Source organism: Halichoerus grypus, chromosome 6, assembly GCF_964656455.1.
Source record: "Halichoerus grypus chromosome 6, mHalGry1.hap1.1, whole genome shotgun sequence".
Lineage (NCBI taxonomy): Eukaryota > Metazoa > Chordata > Mammalia > Carnivora > Phocidae > Halichoerus > Halichoerus grypus.
In genome coordinates, this window is record NC_135717.1 from 170,253,500 (window position 1) to 170,272,411 (window position 18,912).

Here is an 18,912-nt window from a genome sequence, read left to right on the forward strand (position 1 = left end):
GCTGCCTCTTAGGCTCATTTATACTCCATCTCACTTGTATTATAATGTTGGCAGGGGAAACTTATTTCCACACAAAAACGTGCACATGGATATTTACAGCAGCTTTATTTATAAATGCCCAAACTTAGACACAACGAAGATGTTCTTCAGCAGGTGGATGGATAAATACCCTAGCATATCCTATTCAGCACTAAAAAGAAATGGGCTATCAAGACATGAAAAGACATGGAGGAGCCTTAAATGCACGCTGCTGAATAAAAGAAGACAGTCTGAAAAGGCTATATCCTGTATGAGTCCAACTATATGACTTTCTAGAAAAGGCAAAACTATGGAGACAGTTAAAATATCAGTGGTTGCCAGGGGTTAGGAGGAAGGGAGGAATGGCAGGCAGAGCACAGAAGTTTTGCAGGGCAGTGAAATACTCGTATGATACTATAGTGGTGGATACTTGTCTTTATACATTCGTCCAAACCCACAGAATACACAACACCAAGAATGACCCCTAATGTGAACTATGGTCTTTGGGTGATGATAAAGCGTTAATGTAGGTTTGCTGATCGCAACAAATGTGAGGTGGTGGTAGTGGGGGAAGTTGTGCTTGTTTGGGGGCAGGGGTATGCGGGAAAATCTCTGTACCTTACACTCAATTTTACTGTGAAGCTAAAAATGCTTTAAAAAGTGGAAGTCTATTTCAAAAAGGTTGGGGGGGGGAATATGAGGGGACATTAGATCACAAAAACGTTTTCCTTACCATTCTTCTTTCAAGCTTCTGGATCTGGATCAGTTTATATCAAGTGTATTCTAAGAATACAGAGCAAGCTGTCTTAAAAATGGTAACCACTTACAACTAATTATCCATGTGAGTAATACCATCCTTGTACTACAAATATCACCATAACCCACAACTTCATGTTCCATGTTTATTGAAATGTCCTCCTCATCATTCTCATGACTAGTTCATAAGAAAATTATATAAATGTGAATCTGTAAAATAAATCTAATCAACTACAGTTTTTATATTTTGGATATTGGGGATCTATATAAGGAGAAAATCACAGTACGTGGCCCAAAGATGAGGGAGAAGATGAAACACAACATAAGGAGCCACCTCTGCAGTGAGGGAAAGGATGCTTGGATGAATATAAAAGCAAAGATAAATGGAGGGATGAAAGATACTAATGAGAATGTTTCATTCTCCTCTTGGCAGAGGGTCCTGAGTCCTATTTTTTGAGAAAAGTAAGAGGAAGAAGGTATTAAAAATTGAGAGTTTCTGAAGAATAGGGACAGTATGGAGTGGCTCCACTGTGAATCAATCAGATCTTGAGTAGCAGCAGAGCCCAGTTGGAATTGGATAGTGTAATTTATTGGAGGCCAGGTTGTGTCATTTTATACTGTGCTTTCTCTAATGTTAATTACTCAAGAGGTGATTAGCCAATTTGTGGGATGCCGTACATCTTGCTTTTCACATTTTGGTCTAATGCTTGCTTATGAAAAATGTCTAATTTAAACTCTTTATCAAAGAGAAGTTAGTACAAATGAAAAAAAGAACTCTTATTTTTCTGCATTTTAAACCATTCATAAGAGATTCGAGGTTTGCAGTTAATAATTTTTGAAACAATGAAAAAGAAAAAAAAAGCAAAATAGAGGGAATGAAACCCCACTGAAACAAATGGTAAAATAAGATTACAGGATCATATGTGGGTTAAATTCATCCATGCTGGTCCCATCCCTCATTATCAAAGTTAAATTAAAACCATTGCTGCCATATTTCACAAAATAAAATCTGATGTAAAGCAATTCCTGCCTAATGTTTCTTATTCATGTTTCTGAGTAACCTTTCTATTCTTTAACCAATTTACCTGCATCCCAGAGGTTACAAACGTCTGCTGGCCCTTCTGATAACCATTTAGTTGACGAGATAATGGAAGGAGGAATTGTCGGCAAAAGTGGCTTTGGATCATCCTCATAAAATAACATCAGGTCCTTAGAGAAAACAGGAGAGCACATGAAAGTTGAAAAAAATAATTGATCCCAGTGCTTCATTTTGCTAAAGTAGGTGGACAATTTATGGAGATATAATGTGTCTGTATGTGCTAACATAAACACATTTAATTGAAAGAACTCAAATATAAGTTAGCTATACACTCGGTGTCCACTGAGTATAGGGTGGTTTTCTACCCTTGGAGATCCTCACTCCTTGATGAAGACAGCTGGTGCAGGCAAGCAAGATTCTGTTTGAGGCATTAACTGTCCCTATCAGCCCTTGAGCATCCTAGAGCACACTATCTCAGAAGCCAATTTTTCTGTTTTACTGGTAATAATAAAGCCACCTGTGTATAACTTTTATTCATATTTTAAAACTTTTTTAAATCATGGAGTTAAAAAATAGATGATAATTAATCCAGTCGTGCAGGTTAAACAAATCAATGCATGGCCAGTCTTGTTTCATTTATATCCTCCCACTCCTCATCTGTTTTATTGTGAAGCAAATCCCAGCTATATCACTTTTTTCAGTATATCTCTCTAAATGACAAAAACTCTTTAACATAATAATTATTATTTTATACTTAGAAACTTCACAACTCCCTAATGTCATCAATTATAAACTCATCTTTCCAATTTTTCCTAAGTGCCATAAATAGGTTTCTCTATAGCTTGTCTAAGAGAGGATTCAAATAAAGTCTACACAGTGGGATCAGTTGACATGTCTTTTGCCCCAATGAACAGAGATTTGTTCTACAGTAAATAAATAAAGTTTATTTAAGATATAATTAACATAGAATGCATAGATCTCAATAAATTTTAACATTATATCTATACCTGTGTAGCCACATTTCTGTCCTCCAGAAAGTTCCCTCAAGTTTCTTTCCAGTTGATACCAGCCCCCGTTACCAGTACACAGTGTTCTACCTTCTACCATAATCAATGAGTTTGCCTGTTCTTGAGCTTCCTGTGAATGTAATCATATACTATGTGCTCTTTTGTATCCAATTCCCATTGCTTAATGATTGTGAGATTCATCCATATTTTGTGTGTATCAGTTCCTTTTCTTTTCGTAACAAGTATTCCATTGTATGAATATACCACAATTTGTTTATCCATTCTCCTCCATATGGACATTTGGATTGTTTCCGAATTTCAGCTACTACGAATAGAGCTACTAAGAACATTCTTATACAAATCTTTTTATGGACAAATGCACTCATTACTCCTGGATATTTACACAGGAGTAGAATGGCTAGGTCATAGGATAGGTTAATTTTTTAACTTCATTGAAACTGCCAAACCATGTTCCAAATGATTTGCCACTTTTTATATTTTCAACTTTTATTTTAAAATCACTGTAGATTCACGTTCAGTTGTAAGAAACAGTACAGACTTCAGCTCAGGTCATGATCCTGGAGTCCCGGGATCGAGTCCTGCATCGGGCTCCCTGCTCGGCAGGGAGTCTGCTTCTCCCTCTGACCCTCCTCCCTCTCATGCTCTCTGTCTCTCATTCTCTCCCTCGCAAATAAATAAAAAAAAAAAAAAAAAAAAAAAAAGAAACAGTACAGACTGATCCTGTGTATCCTTTACCCAGTTTTCCCTAAAGGTAACATTTTAAAAATTGTAGTACAATATTATCCAGGATATTAACATTGATAGTCAAAATAGAGAACATTCCCATCACCATAAAGATCCTTCCTGATACTTTATTACCATAGCCTGCCCCCCCACAACTACTAAACTGTTCTCCATTTCTATAATTCTGACATTTGAAGAATGTTATATAAATGGAATCAAACAGGATGTAACCTTTTGGAATTGGCTTCTTTCACCTGGCATAATTCCTGGAAATTCACCCAAGTTGTTTCATGTATTAATAACTTGTTCCTTTTTATTGCTCTGTAGTATCCATGGTGTAGAATGATCACAGTTTGTTTAACCTGTCAAAGGAAATCTGGATTGTTTCCAGATTTTGGCTATTATAAATAAAGTTGCTGTGAACACTGTGTACAGGTTTTTGTATGAAAATAAATTTTCTTATCACTGGGATAGATGCCTAAGAATGCAATTGCCGGGTTGTATGGTAGTTGCATGGTTAGTTTTATAAGACACTGCCAAACCGTTTTCCAAAGTAGCCATACAATTTTACATTTCCAGTAGTAATATTTGAGTGATCCAATTTCTCCACATGTCTGCCAGTGTTTGGTGTTGGTATTTTTTATTTCAGCCATTTTGGTATTTCATTATGTGTTTAAATTACATATTCCTAATAGGTAATGATGTTGAACATCTTTTCATGTGCTTATTTGCCATCTGTATTTGCTGAAGTGACTGTTCTCGTCATTTGCCCATTTTTTTAATTGGATTGTTTGGTTTTTAACTGTTGGGCTTTGAGGGTTTTTTTTAATTTTTAAATTTTTAAAAAATAGGCTCCACACCTAAAGTGGGGTTTAAACTCACGACCCTGAGATTAAGACTCACATGCTCTACCAACTGAGCCAGTCAGGAACCCTGAAAGGGTTTTGTGTTTTTTTTTTTTATGCTCCAGATATTAGTCCTTTGCTGGATATGTGGGTTGCAAGTATTTTCTCCCAGGCTGTAACTTGTGTTTATACCCTTGTGTGATGAAGTCTAACTTTTTTTCTTTTAGGGATCATGTTTTTGGTCAGCCCTAGAGCCCAAAGATTTTTCTCCAGTATTTTTTAAAAGTTTTATAGTTTTACATTTTACATTTAAGTCCATGATCCACGTGGACTGAATTTCTATGAGGTTTAAATTGAGGTTCATGGTTTTGCCTATGAATGTCCAATTGTTCCAATATTATTTGTTGAAAAGGTTATCTTTCCTCCATCGAATTCCTTTTGTTCCTCTGTTAAAAATCAATTGACTATATTTGTGTGGATCTATTTCTTGGTTCTCTATCCTGTTCCACTGACCTAGGTATCTATCTCTCCACCAATATCACACTCTCTTCATTACAGTAGCTATGCAGCAGGCTTTAATATTAGGCAGAGTGATTAGTTCCACTTTATTCTTCTCTTTCAAGATGGTTTCAGCTATTCTAGGGTCTGTGCCTTTCCATATAAATTTTATAATAACCTTATTATCTCTGTATCAAAAAAACCTGCTGGAATTTTGATAGGAATTGCATTAAACTTATAGAGTAATTAGGCACATCTTTACTATGACAAGTCTTTCAATCCATGAACATGGTATGTTTGGTCTTTAGGCTCCTTCATCAGTATTTTATAATTAATTTTATGTATTTTATAATTTTCAGCATACTGATTCTATACATGTTTTGTTACAATTATACCTAAGGGTTTCATTTTGGAGCATTAACTGTAAATTGCATGTGTCTTAATTTCAGTTTCCACATGTTCACTATTAGTATATAAAAATGCAACTCATTTATGTATGTCGATCTTTTATCCTATAACCCTGCTGAATTCACTTCCTGGTTCTATGAGGTTTTTTGTTGTTGTTGTTTTTAAGATTTATTTATTTATTTGAGAGAGAGTGCACGCATGTAGGGGGAGGAGCAGAGGGAGAGGGATAGAGAATCTGAGGCAGACCCTGCGCCAAGTACAGAGCCCTACGTGGGGCTCGATCCCATGACCACAAGATCATGACCTGAGCCTAAACCAAGAGTCAGATGCTCAACCAACTCAGCCACCAAGGCACCTGAGGATTGTTTTTGTCTTCTCTTTGAGATTTTCTATGCAGACAATCTGTAAATAAGGACAATTTTATTTTTTCCTCTACACTTTACATACCTTTTCTTATCTCAGTGGTTGGAACTTCCAGTGCTATGTTGAATAAGTCCTGGCCTTGTTCCTGATCTTGAAAGGAAAGCATTCACTGTTAAGAAGATGCTATTGTAGGTTTTGTGTAGATTATCTTTATCAATTTAAGGAAATTCCTTATTTCTAGTTGCTGAGTTTTTATCATAAATGGGTGTTGAATTTTGTTAATAAATGTTTTTCTGCCTTAATTGACAAAATCCTGTGATTTTTCTTCTTTAATTTGTTGATATGATGAATTGCATTGATTGGCTTTCAAATGTTGAACCACACCTGGATTAAATCCCACTTTAACCTGGTGTGTAATTTTTTTAATACATTGCTGGAATCAATTGGATAATTTTTTTGAGGATTTTTGCACCTAATTTCATGAGAGATAATAGTCTATATTATATATATTTTTTTGTACTGTCTTTTTCTGGGTTTGGTAGCAGAATAATACTTGCCTCATACAATGAACTGGGAAGTATTCCCTCCTATTTTCTGAAAGACATTTGTGTGAAAATAGGGTCAATTCTTATTTAAATGTTTGATAGAATTCTCCAGTAAAACCATCTGGGCTTAGAGATTTCTTTTTCAGGAGACTGATATTACAAATTCACTTAAAAAAAATGGTTATAGGGCGCCTGGGTGGCTCAGTCATTAAGCATCTGCCTTCGGCTCAGGTCATGATCCCAGGGTCCTGGGATCAAGCCCTGCTTCGGGCTCCCTGCTCAGCGGGGAGCCTGCTTCTCCCTCTCTCACTCTCCCTGCTTGTGTTCCCTCTCTCGCCGTGTCTCTCTCTGTCAAATAAATAAATAAAATCTTTAAAAAAATGGTTATAGAACTATTCAGGTTCTTTTTCATCTTCTTTGAATATTGGTAGTTTGTGCTTTCTGAGAAATTGCTATAGTTCTTCTAAATTGTCAAATTTATGAGCAGAAAGTTGTTGGCAGTAATTCTTTATTATCCTTTTATAGCTACAAGAACTGCAGGAATATCCCCTTTCATCCTGATATTGGTGATTTAGGTCTTCTCTCTTTGTCAGTCTTGCTGGAGGTTTATCAATTTTATATTTTTCAAAGAATTAGCTTTTTGTGTCATTCATTTTCTCTGTTAACAGTTTTCCTGCTTTCAATTTCACTAATTTCTGTTCTTTATTATTTTCTTTCTTCTGTTTCATGTAGGTTTATTTTGCTCTTCTTAGTTTTTTTAAAGAAACTTAGATTATTGATTTTACACCTTTTCTCTTTTCTAATATAAGCATTTAGTGTTATAAATTTCCCTCTCACCACTATTTTACCTGTGTCTTATATATTTTGATATGTTGCGCTCCCCTCTCATTCAGTTCTATGCATTTTAACACTTTCTTTGAGACTTCCCCTTTAACCTATGAATAATTTAGAAGTTTATTTTCCAAAAAGTTTCAGGTAAGATTCCTCATTAGTTTATACTGATATACTTTCAATCCAATTCAGGTCTATTAGGGCATGACAATCTCTTCTATCTTATATTCATATCTCCTTTCCCCCATGCTGAGAATCCCAGTTCTCAAGGGTACCAAAGATGATACAAATAAGAGTATCACATGATTACTCATTTGATTCATTCCACATTATACTCACAAATCTTGGGTCAAAAATACCAACATCTTAGGGAAAAAACACCAACTAAATGCAAAGAACATTTGTTTAATTTTATTTTACATTTTAAAGGATTACTTTCTTTAGTATAATCTTGTTTATAATGATGCAAAAATATTTCCAGGATTCCAATAACAAATCTAAAAACATGGTATAATCAAAGAAATCTAGCTTCTATTTCTCTTCTCCATCTTATTCCCCTCTTTCCCTTTATGAATAACCTCTTCTTCTTTCTTTATTTTTAATGTTATAGCTGATCTTTAAAATGGTACATCTTCAATATAAACAAATGGAAAATGCAAGAATGGACCCAAGCATAAATGGGAATTTATTATGTAATAGAAACCACAATTCAAGTCAATGGGGGGAAGATGGATTGCTCAACAAATGACATTGAGATAACGGATTATCATTTGTAAAAATACAATTTAAAAGGTGGATCTTTACCACTCTCCATTCATCAGATAAATTCTTGATGGATAACATTTAAATATATATTTTAAATTAAATCATAAAAGAAGTAGGGTAGTTTTTTACAAAACTAAACACATGCTTATCACACAACCTAGCAATTGCACCCCTTGGCATTTACACAAAGGAGTTGAAAACTTATGTCCACAGAAAAACCTACACAAAATTGTTCACAGTAGCTTTATTTATAATTGCCAAAAGTTGGAAGCAATCAAGATGTCGTTCAGGAGGTGAATGGGTTAATAATCTTTATATCCAGACAATGGCATATTATTCAGTGTTAAAAAGAAATGAACAATCAAGCCATAAAGAGACATAGAGGAATCTTAAATGTATGTTACTAAATGAAAGAAGCAGTTTGAAAAGGCTACATACTGTATGATTCCAACCATATGACTTTGGAAAAGGCAAAACTAAGGAGACAGTAAAAGGATCAGTGGTTGCCAGGGGTTAGCAGGCAGAGGAATGAATAAATGGAGCACAGAGGATTTTTAGTACAATGAAATTATTCTCTGTGATACTACAATGGTAGATACATAACATTATACATTTGTCAAAACCCAGAGAATACATAACACCAAGAGTGAACCCTAATGTAAACTATGGTCTTTGGATGGTAATGAACATTGATTAAGGCTCATTGATTATAACAAATGACCACTCTGGTGTGGTTGTTAATAGTGGGGGAGGTCATATGGGGCAAAGGCAGGTAGGGGTACGCATGGGGTGTATGGGACAGTTAAGCATCTGACTCTTGATGTTAAGCATCCGACTCTTGGTTTTGACTCAGGTTCTGACCTCGGGGTCATGAGATTGAGTCGAGCACAAGCCTGCTTGGGACTCTCTCACCCTCTCTCTTTAAAATAAATAAATAAATCTTTAAAAAAATAAATAAAAAGCCAGGGTGTTATTTAATAAAATCTTAGACTACAGAAAGTCTTTCTAAGAATGACTTAAAATCTAGAAGCCATAATGGAAAGGCAAATTTGATTACTTTTTAATAAAAATTGAAGACTTCTTTAAGGCTGTGGTATTGTGATTTATAATAAATATATACTTGGGTTTCATCCATGATTCCTGGCACAGAGTTCCTAAACTCTTGTAATTTCCTAAGTGATAAGAGCACTAGGAGCATCTTTTGTTTTAATATTTGGTCTTTGACCCCCATTCCTGACACAGAGCTCTGAAATCCGTTCGAATTTTCAGGATGATCAGAGTGCCTTTTGTTCCATGAGGTGACTCTTGGTGGGCTCTTGGATAGCTTCAGGATGGGGACTGGTCACCAGAAAGACCAAGCCATGATTAGAAGCCTGGAACTTTCAGCCCCACACCACATCCTCCTGGAAAGGGAGAGATACTGGAGATGGAGTAAATGATCAATCATGCCTATGTGATGAAGCCACCATAAAAATCCCAAATATATGGGGTTCAAGGAGCTTTTGGGTTGGTGAATACACATACATGCCAGGAGGGTGATATAGCCCAGTTCCATGGGGACAGAAACTCTTGCACATGGGAAACTTTTGGGCCTTGCCCTGTGCATTTCTTCATCTGGCAATTCATCTACATCCTTTCTCATATCCTTTATTATATAATAAACCAGCAACTGTAAGTAAATATTTCCATGAGTTCTGTAAGCTGTTCTAGCAAGTGATCAAACCCAAGGAAGGGGTGATGGGAACCCCAATTTCTAGTGGTAGGTCAGAAGTACAGGGGACAACCCAGGACTTGCAATTGGCATCTGAAATGGGAGGTGGAGGAAAGGGAGCTTTGGGGACTGAGCACTCAGCCTGTGAAATCTGATGCTATCTTCAGGTAGACAGTGTCAGAATTGAGTTAAATGGCAGGACACCCAGCTGGTGTAGCAGAGAATAGCTTGGTGTGTGGAAAGCCCACATCTCTGCTGTCAGAAGTGAAGTGTGACCACAGTGTGAGAGGAAAAAAGAGACAAAGGAAGAGCAGTGTGTTTTCCCTTCACAAAGGCAAAAAAAAAAAGCCATAAAATCAAAAATCAAATGAAAAACTGAAAATGAATAGACAGATAAAGAAGCAGACAATGGGCTAATCATTTAATAGCCAAATAGCTCTTAGAAACTGGTAAGAAAAAGATGAGAAACCAAACAGAAAAAATGAGCAAAGGACAGGAATAGAGTTAATAATAAAAAAGAAACACAAATTCCAAAAAAACGCACGAAAAGTTGTTCTAACCTTACCTATAATTATCATGGAACAAAGTAAAACAAACTTCTCCCATCTCTCAGACTGAGAAAAATGTACAATTTGATAACACTCAGTATTTGCGAAGATGAGGGATACACTTTTGGTGGATATAAATTGGTGCAACTTTGGGGAGGACAATTTAGGAGGACTTTTCAAAATGAAAAATAAATATAACCTTTTGGTGATCCCACTTCCAGGACAGCATCATATAAAATACGTATAGGAGCCGTTATTACAATATTGCTTTTAATAGATAAAAACATAAAAATAGGGGCGCCTGGGTGGCTCAGATGGTTAAGCATCTGCCTTCGGCTCAGGTCATGATCCCAGGGTCTTGGGATCGAGCCCCGCATCGGGCTCCCTGCTCAGCGGGGGGCCTGCTTCTCCCCCTTCCTCTGCTTCTCCCCCTGCTCATATTCTCTCTTTCTTTCTCTCTGTATCTCTGTGTCTCTAATGAATAAATAAAAAAATCTTAAAAAAAAAAGATTCTAAAAAAACCCAAAAATATTCCTAAATGGGGCTCCTGTGTGGCTCAGTTGGTTAAGCGACTGCCTTCGGCTCAGGTCATGATCCTGGAGTCCCAGGATGGAGTCCCGCATCGGGCTCCCTGCTCAGTGGGGAGTCTGCTTCTCCCTCTGACCCTCCCCCCTCTCATGCTCTCTCTCTCATTCTCTCCCTCTCAAATAAATAAATAAAATCTTAAAAAAATATATTCCTAAATGATTACCAACAGGGGGTGGTGAAATAGATGAAGAGTCCTTTCTGCGTCAAGAATACAGCAGTTATACGTACTGATAGAGAAAGGTATCCATAATCTACAGTTTAGTGAAAAAAGATTTGGGACAATATACATTAAATGATTGCATTGTTTACATAAAAAGATGTCCAAGATGTATTGCTTAGTTCAAAGCATGCTGTAGAGCAGTATATAATGAACAGATCCCTTTAGGTAAAAGAAATGCATGGACACAGAAAATTTCCCTCCCAAATCTTTAAGAACCTAGTTAGTAATGGATGCCTCTGAGGAAAGGAAAAGAAGATGTATAGGGAAGTAAGAAGAAACTTCTGTTTTTCACTCTTTACCCTTTTATATTGTTTAAACTTTATCCCATAATTATCTTCCAACTTAAAAAGAAAAAAATACAAACATGAAAATAAAAAAGGACTTTTAAGCATGAAGTAATGATGCAGAAAAAAAGTAAAGGGATGATGGATTAGCATGATTAGAATAGGTATAATTTCCATTTCCCTAACAGCTTTGATGAGCTCAAATTTTTGCAAATATAATAAATGATATGCTAATAAGCCCGAGGATAAAAACTGTTTACTCTTCATTTAGCAAAATAATAAACAGAGGCAGTAGGAAATAAACATTTATCTTCCATCACTAGCAATTTAGCAACTCACAACTAGACTGAAGGCTTCGGTCAGCTTTAATTTTGTGTGAACCAATTTGTAGCATCCCTATCTGTTGCTATAGAAACAACTGTGACCAAAAAAAATCATAACACTTATTGTTGAATCTCCTCAAACAGGAAAAGAGGAAGGTCTTTCGAGGTGGTGAAAAGCTACATATAACCTTATTAATTAACAAATTTAATAATAAAGATTCCGGACAGTATGCAGAGAGAAAACATATCCATGTCTAAGTGTCATACATTTGCAGGCTTTTCTTAATTTTGAAAGTACCACAGGCAAGCACTGTTCTGCTTTTGAAAGCCCTATTCTGTTAAGAATTTTATTTACTGCTTTTAGATCATTCTTTCATTTGTAGAAAGAGAATAAAGAGGTTTCTATTTAAAGTTTTTAAAAGATATTTTTAAGCACCCCTCATCTGCCTAAGCAATCAACAGTATCATTTCTATTTCATTCTTATTAAGAACATGAGAATTTTAATGTAGATGTAGTACATTTGGCAACAACAATTAGATTTTACTGTTCAGCTTGGTAGGTGTTGTCTTCTGCCACAAAAGCAGATTTCTGAAGAGGACATATTGGGCTGCATCAAATGTTCCTGACGGTAATAAGAGGAGGTGCTTGTCAATAGAATGATGGAATCGTGCCACAATATAGTAGTAATGCACTGAAAAAGGAAAATCCAGCTTTAAACTTCTTTTGAGAGAAGGATACCATTTTTTGCTGATATAAGATGCTGAATGATGTAAATCAATTACAGTGGGTTTCTCTCAAGTAAGAAAAAACAATAATAATGAGAATTTGAAGACTGATACAAAAAAGCTGGGTGGCATTTTATGCCTTTGTTAGGGTCCAAAGCATATAAGATTATTCAAGTCTATTTTCCCCCTTATAAGCCAGCAGCAGCAAATAAAACTGATCTCAAATTTAAAAATCATTTTGACTTAATGTCATATCTTTTAAAATCATCTAATATAGGAAAGACATTAGGGTTTGAAGCCAACAGCCAAGAAGGAAATCTTGAGGGGCACCTGGGTGGCTCAGTCATTAAGCGTCTGCCTTCGACTCAGGCCAGGGTCCTGGGATTGAGCCCCGCATTGGGCTCTCTGTTCAGCCAGAAGGCTACTTCTCCCTCTCTCACTCCCCCTGCTTGTGTTCCCTCTCTCGCTGCGTCCCTCTCTGTCAAATAAATAAATAAAATCTTAAAAAAAAAAAAAAAAAGAAATCTTGAGACATCTTTGGTGCAAAAATGTGGTTTTACGAAAGCATGGGGATGGGACCCATGGGCAGAAAGAGCCACACGGGGGTCATGAGGAGCGGCCCATTATAGACTTTCAAGTTGGGAGGGGGTTAGGGATAGTGTAAGCCTCCCAGGTATTTTGGAAGCAAGGTTTCTGGGATCCTGAGGGGTTAACTATTGTTGGGAAAGGTCATTTATTATCGTTTAGTAAACCCTCAGTCATGAGACCCTTCAGATGTATATCGGTGGGTCATATGCTTGGAGGATGATTGCCAACATGTATCTGAGGCGGGGGCGGGGGGCGGTGGGTAGAGGTAAAGGAAGTTTTCAAAGGAATTTTTATATGTTCAAGTAGACTTACAGGGTCCTGGAGGTTGGGCTAAGATTACCTTTCGACCTTTTGCCCTTGGCAAAGTAGTAACATCGAGGCAGCTGAGTCCCTAGAGGAAGGTCCCTCTGCCTGTTCCAAGGACTTGTCAGTGGGCTGTAAGTAACAAGGAATTTAATAATTTTTCTTCTGCTTTTGTTTCCCACATCATAATCTACATATTTTCAGTCTGTGGGCTGCTATGCAATTAAGGAACAGTGAAATTTTAATTTTATGTACTTTTCCGAGCTGCTAGAAAATCAGGTAAATCCAATACCTAACTGGGTTCAGGAAAAGGGTTGGGAACAGAAGGTCAATAAATAATTCCAGCCACTCTCATAGGAACAGTGGCAGGGAACACTAAACAAAGCTCTCCAAGCAGGAGACCAAACAAGCCTCTTTCACAAGAAAGGGAGAGAAGGAAGTTAATATGGAGTTTCTACTATTCAATCATTTCTTCATTAACAAATATTTGGCAAATGAAGATTCAGTAATGAATAAGACTAAAATGGTCTCTACTCTCAAGGAGCTTTCCTTAGAAGGAGAAGCACACAGAAAAACAGAAAAACAAATGAGTGAATGAGATAATTGCAAATAGTCTTGAGCAGAACAGATTTCCAGTCAAGATGGTTCTATAAGTTCACACTTTGGGGATACCATCCTTCCGCAAACACACAGCAACAACAGAGAAAATACAAATGTGAAAATTAAAGACACAGGCCATGCTCAGAAACAAGATGAACATCTTCATGGATGAGAGCACAAATAGAAACATAATGGTATCCAGAACATATAAAGAACTCTCAAAATGTCAAAAATGGTAATAAACAAACAGTCCAATTAGAAAATGGGCAAAAGATCTGAACATATATTTCACCAAAGAGAAGTTATGATGGTACAAACGAGCACATGAAAAAATGCTCGACATCATTAGCCACTTGGGAAACACAAATTAAAACCACAATGAGATATCACCACAAACTTATTCGAATAGCTAAAATAAAAACGGTAATGGCAAAAGTTGGTGATGATGCAGAGAAACTGGATCTCTCATACACTGCTGGTGAGAATGTAAAATGTTATAGCCACTCTAGAAAACAGTTTGACAATTTTTTTTTTAACCAAATTTAGTATGCATTTACCACACACCCCAGCAATCACACCCTTAGACATTTATCCCAGAGATATGAAAACTTCACAACCTGAATGGATCTCAAGAGTATTATGCTGAGTGGGAAAAAAAACAAAAAAAACTATCTCAAAAGGTTACATATTGTCTGAGTCCATTTACATAACATTCTAGAAATAATAAAACTATAGAGATGGAGAAAAGATTAGGGTTATCAGGGGATGAGATGCTTGGGGGGTGGGGAAGAGATGGGGTGGATAGCACGATAGACCTCTTTTGTGTGGACATAACATTTCTGTATCTTGATTTTGGTGCTGGTTACATGAATCTATACTTGGAATAAAATTGCATAGGAAACTGCCCCCCCCCACCCGACACACACACACACACACACACACACACACACACACACACACATAAATGCAGGTTAAAAAACTGAATACTGAATTGAAAATTTGGAAGCTGAATAAGGTCTGTAGTCAGTCAGAAGTAACATATGGACGGCCATCTCCTTGTTTCGATATTGTACTACGGTCATAGAAGATGCCAGCAGGGGGGATGCTGGGTACTCGGTACGTGGGATTCTGTACTATTTCTGCAGCTTCCTCCAAGTCCATAATTTTATTTCACAATAAAAAGGTTTTTTTTTATTTTTTTTATTATTTTTTTAATATTTTATTTATTTATTTGACAGAGAGAGAGACAGCGAGAGCAGGAACACAAGCGGGGGGAGTGGGAGAGGGAAAAGGAGGCTTCCCGATGAGCAGGGAGCCCGATGCGGGGCTTGATCCCAGGACTCTGGGATCACGACCTGAGCCGAAGGCAGACGCTTAACGACTGAGCCACCCAGGTGCCCCAAAAAGGTTTTTTTTAAATGAGGAGAGAAAGATGACTGTTCAATAAATAAAATATTGTTTATCCACAGGGGTGCAAAGACAATAAAACCCCTATCCTACACTATATAGTAAAATTCTAGAGGGCACAAGGATTTCATTTAGAAGAAAAAGTAAGAGATCTTTATTATATTAGGATAAAAAGAATTTCTTAAATAAGATGTTTTTAAAAGCATCAGCTATAAAGGAAAACTTTGCTAATCTAACCTTATTCTTACTTAAAACTGTATATAACAGAAAACAACAAAAACAGAGTACAAAGACAAGCACCGTTTCTCTTAGAACACATGAAGCTGCATCTGGAAAGGACAAGGAAACAAATTCTCCCTTCGGGGCCTCCAGAAAGGAATGCAGCCTGCAGATGCCTTGTGAGCCCAGTGAGACCTGTGTCAGACTTCTAACTTACAGAACTGTAAAATAACACATCTGTGCTGATTTAAGGCACTGGGTTGGTGGTGATTTGTTACAGCAGCCAACAGGAAACTGCTACAAGTGACTTACCTCTGTGGATTTCCAAGCATTAATCTTGACTGGTAGTGTTTCCTGGGACAACACAGTCCCACTAGGCAGCTGAGTGTCTTGGCACTGCTCTTGTTTCAATCCTGCCTTGGAAGCGTTTTCTGTCAACAACATAAAGCTAAGATTTTACTTTGGCAAAAAATAGCAATGTTTTTACATTAGCTCACAATTTTTAAGTTAATTACTTCTGAAGATCCATTTTGTCTGCAACATATACATCATCTGCCAACAGTCATTTTAATATATCTCTTTGTAATAATTGACAAATTCAGGCCCATTTAAAACTACAACTTTGATTCTAGCCTTTTCTCCCATCAACAATTTTATTGTGTGCTTTATTATTTGAAACATATAAGGCACAATACAGTGTAGAAAATTAGTCTGAAAATTATCCCTAGCAATGACAACCAGAATTATTCTAATTAATATTTAAAAGAACTTTATTACTGCAGTGGGAATTTCATGTGTTCACATATATGAGGTATAGGTTGTATGATGAGAAAGCACTTTTAAACAAACTTTTTAAAAATTTTAAACATAAAAGAATATGCCAGTGAAAATAGAGATTTCTGCTTGTATGTCTGTACTGAATTTAATGATTTTGTAGTTGCCATTTTCCTTTCTATCTTTTTTTTTCCTGGGTAGGGGAGGGGCAAAGGGAGAGGGAGAGAGAGAATCCCAAGCAGGCTCTACACTCAGCGTGGAGCCCGTCGTGGGGCTTGATCTCAGGACCCGGAGACCTTGACCTGAGCCAAAATCAAAACTCAGATGCTTAAACGACTGAGCCATCCAGGCACCCCTCCTTTCTTTCTATCTGAATTACTGTGTAAACGAAGTATTAGCCCCAACTATCTCTCAACATATTATTGGGTAAAATAAGAAGTGTAAGAAAGCAATCTTCAAACTGGTGTTTGCATACCACTGGGGATACTTAAAGACTTCCCAAGGGCCAGGTGGGCATAGATAGTTTTAAAGGAATCAATGTCCAGACGTACCACTTTCATATACATTCTTTCCAAAAACGGATCTCCCTGAGAATGCGACTGTGTGCAAGCATCAGGCTAGTTCTTTCCTCTTCCCCTTTCATAATCAACTTCCTCCCACTCTACAAAGAAAGACCCATCCTCTACCCATCTTATTATGGTGTATCTTCCTTTATGGACAGAAGGAAAGCACAAGCACGGGAGGCAGGGCAGCTTATTTCATCAATGCAACAGAATTACAACAAGGCTCCAGCCTTAGCCATCTCCCCTAGGAAAAGAATTCAGGAATGTGAGCGCAACCACAGTGATGTTTACTTGAACAAAGTAAGATGTTTTCTGAAAGAAAGTTGAAATCTGATTTGGCAGACCGTTTTGACAATAAGGGCTGGCTTTGCCAACTAGGTAAACATAGTCAATATTTTCCAAAAATGGAATGAACCAAATCTGTGGTTCTGAAGAGTTGCTGAAACATATTTAAAGCATAAGAAACAATAAAATAATTATCTCAAAAATTATCATACTGACAGATATACTGCAATGAATGTTTTTCTTTTTCCTACTTTGAGTATATTGTGTTAAAGTGTAACTGGCAATAATTAATAATCATCTGATAAATGTTAGTAAAGGTCTTTTTGATATTATTCCCAGAAACTGAGGAAGTCTATTACTCCTACTGACTGTTTAACAAATCTTTTTCTAAGTGGGTTTTTCCAATTCTTTGCTTTCAACAACACTGAAGACAGACCTAATCAAGTCAATAGCTGACAAGAGATGAAAACCATTTTTATAATAAATTACTATATAATTCTGGAGTATTACTTGAAAGGAATTCATAGAACTGACTGACGTTGCTATAATAAAACACCTCCTATTCCCACCTACAATTTTATGTGAACAAGCCTTCTCAGCATTTACATCCATAAAAATGTAAAAGAGAAACAGAATTTATGCTGAACCCTGCTTATTTCCAGCAATAAGTAATATTCATAGGTGGGTAAACAAGCAGTTCCATGTATCTCATAGAAACATGTATTTCCAATAAAATGGTATTCTTTATGTTTAATAAGGGTTTTTAAAAATTTATAATACACTTATGTAGTTTTGGTTTTAATCAATTGTGTGGTAAAAGTAATTGTAATGATAAATCAATCTAGAAAGAATATTTTACCACTTAAAAGCCTCTGGTCCTAGAAAATGTAGAAAAATAATTTCAATTTATATACATGTTTGATGTAGAGAAGACTGTCAGGCATCAAAATACTTTCTATTAGGATGAAATCCTTTGAGGCATGTGCAGTAGAAATATGACTTCAAGGAGAAAAGGAAATTACATGATGTAAAGCTTCCAACAGTTAAAGACTGTGTTTTTCAAATGAATGGCTGCAGGTAGCAGTCACACAGTGTTTAGGTTCCATTAGATATGCTTAAAAGTCTCATGGAACTGTTTCATTTTGTTTTCTTTTGTCCTTAATGTCAATATTTTGAATTATGTCCTTTGCAGTGACTTATGATACAGTCACATGTCAACTTAAAAACGCATCAGGAGGTATATAATTTTTCAAAATCATTTTAGGGGCTATGCAAGAAAAATAGCTTGAAAACCAATGGTATAAGATGTGGTGGTCCTCGCCTTCGGAAAGTTTATAGCCTGACTCCGGAGATTAAGATTGACACACAGACTTTATGGGAAACAATTAGAGGAAAACAAGACCATGCCGAACTTTCTTAAATTAACTAACTTTAGGAATAAACATTCTAAGGAGGGAAAAAAACGGTGTGCACTAGAGTAATCAGAAAGTGCCTCAAAGAGGAAGTAAAATTTGAACAAGGCTTTGAAGGATGGCTAGGATGTAGAATGAGATGTAGAATGTAGAATGAGAAATTATCCCAAGTAGAAGGAACTACGTGGGCAAAAAGAGCGAGTATGATATATGCCAAAGACACTGAAGAAAGAATAAGAACTTTGCAATTATGGCTCTAAATTTTCATCTTCTCCTAATGTCACATGAAAATGAATAATTAAAATGAGCTTATTTTGGGGCCTGGAGATTTTATAATGAATACTGGCAAACAGTACTGGTTTGAGGCTTAGATCATCTATGTACTTTCATGTGATTCATCAGGAACTACCTTTATGATCACTCTTTGAGTATTCAGCAATAAAATTATCCTTGAAGTGATATGGACTTAGGGTTAGACATCATAGAGGTAGATTAATAACAACTGCAGGAAGTCAAGTTTGAAGTAAAGTGTGAGGAAAACT

General features: G+C 36.5%; 1 protein-coding gene across 1 annotated transcript in view; it reads right to left on the reverse strand.

The window, feature by feature from the left end:
* The window catches only part of ENTHD1 (ENTH domain containing 1), a 105,815-nt gene that overhangs the window by 52,040 nt on the left and 34,863 nt on the right, over positions 1-18,912 (reverse strand). Inside the window, exons 3-4 of the mRNA XM_036078579.2 lie at positions 15,649-15,767; positions 1,860-1,983 (exon numbers count right to left, since the gene is read on the reverse strand). Coding sequence (XP_035934472.1) covers positions 1,860-1,983; positions 15,649-15,767 — 243 coding nt within the window. The remainder of the gene's footprint in view (positions 1-1,859; positions 1,984-15,648; positions 15,768-18,912) is intronic.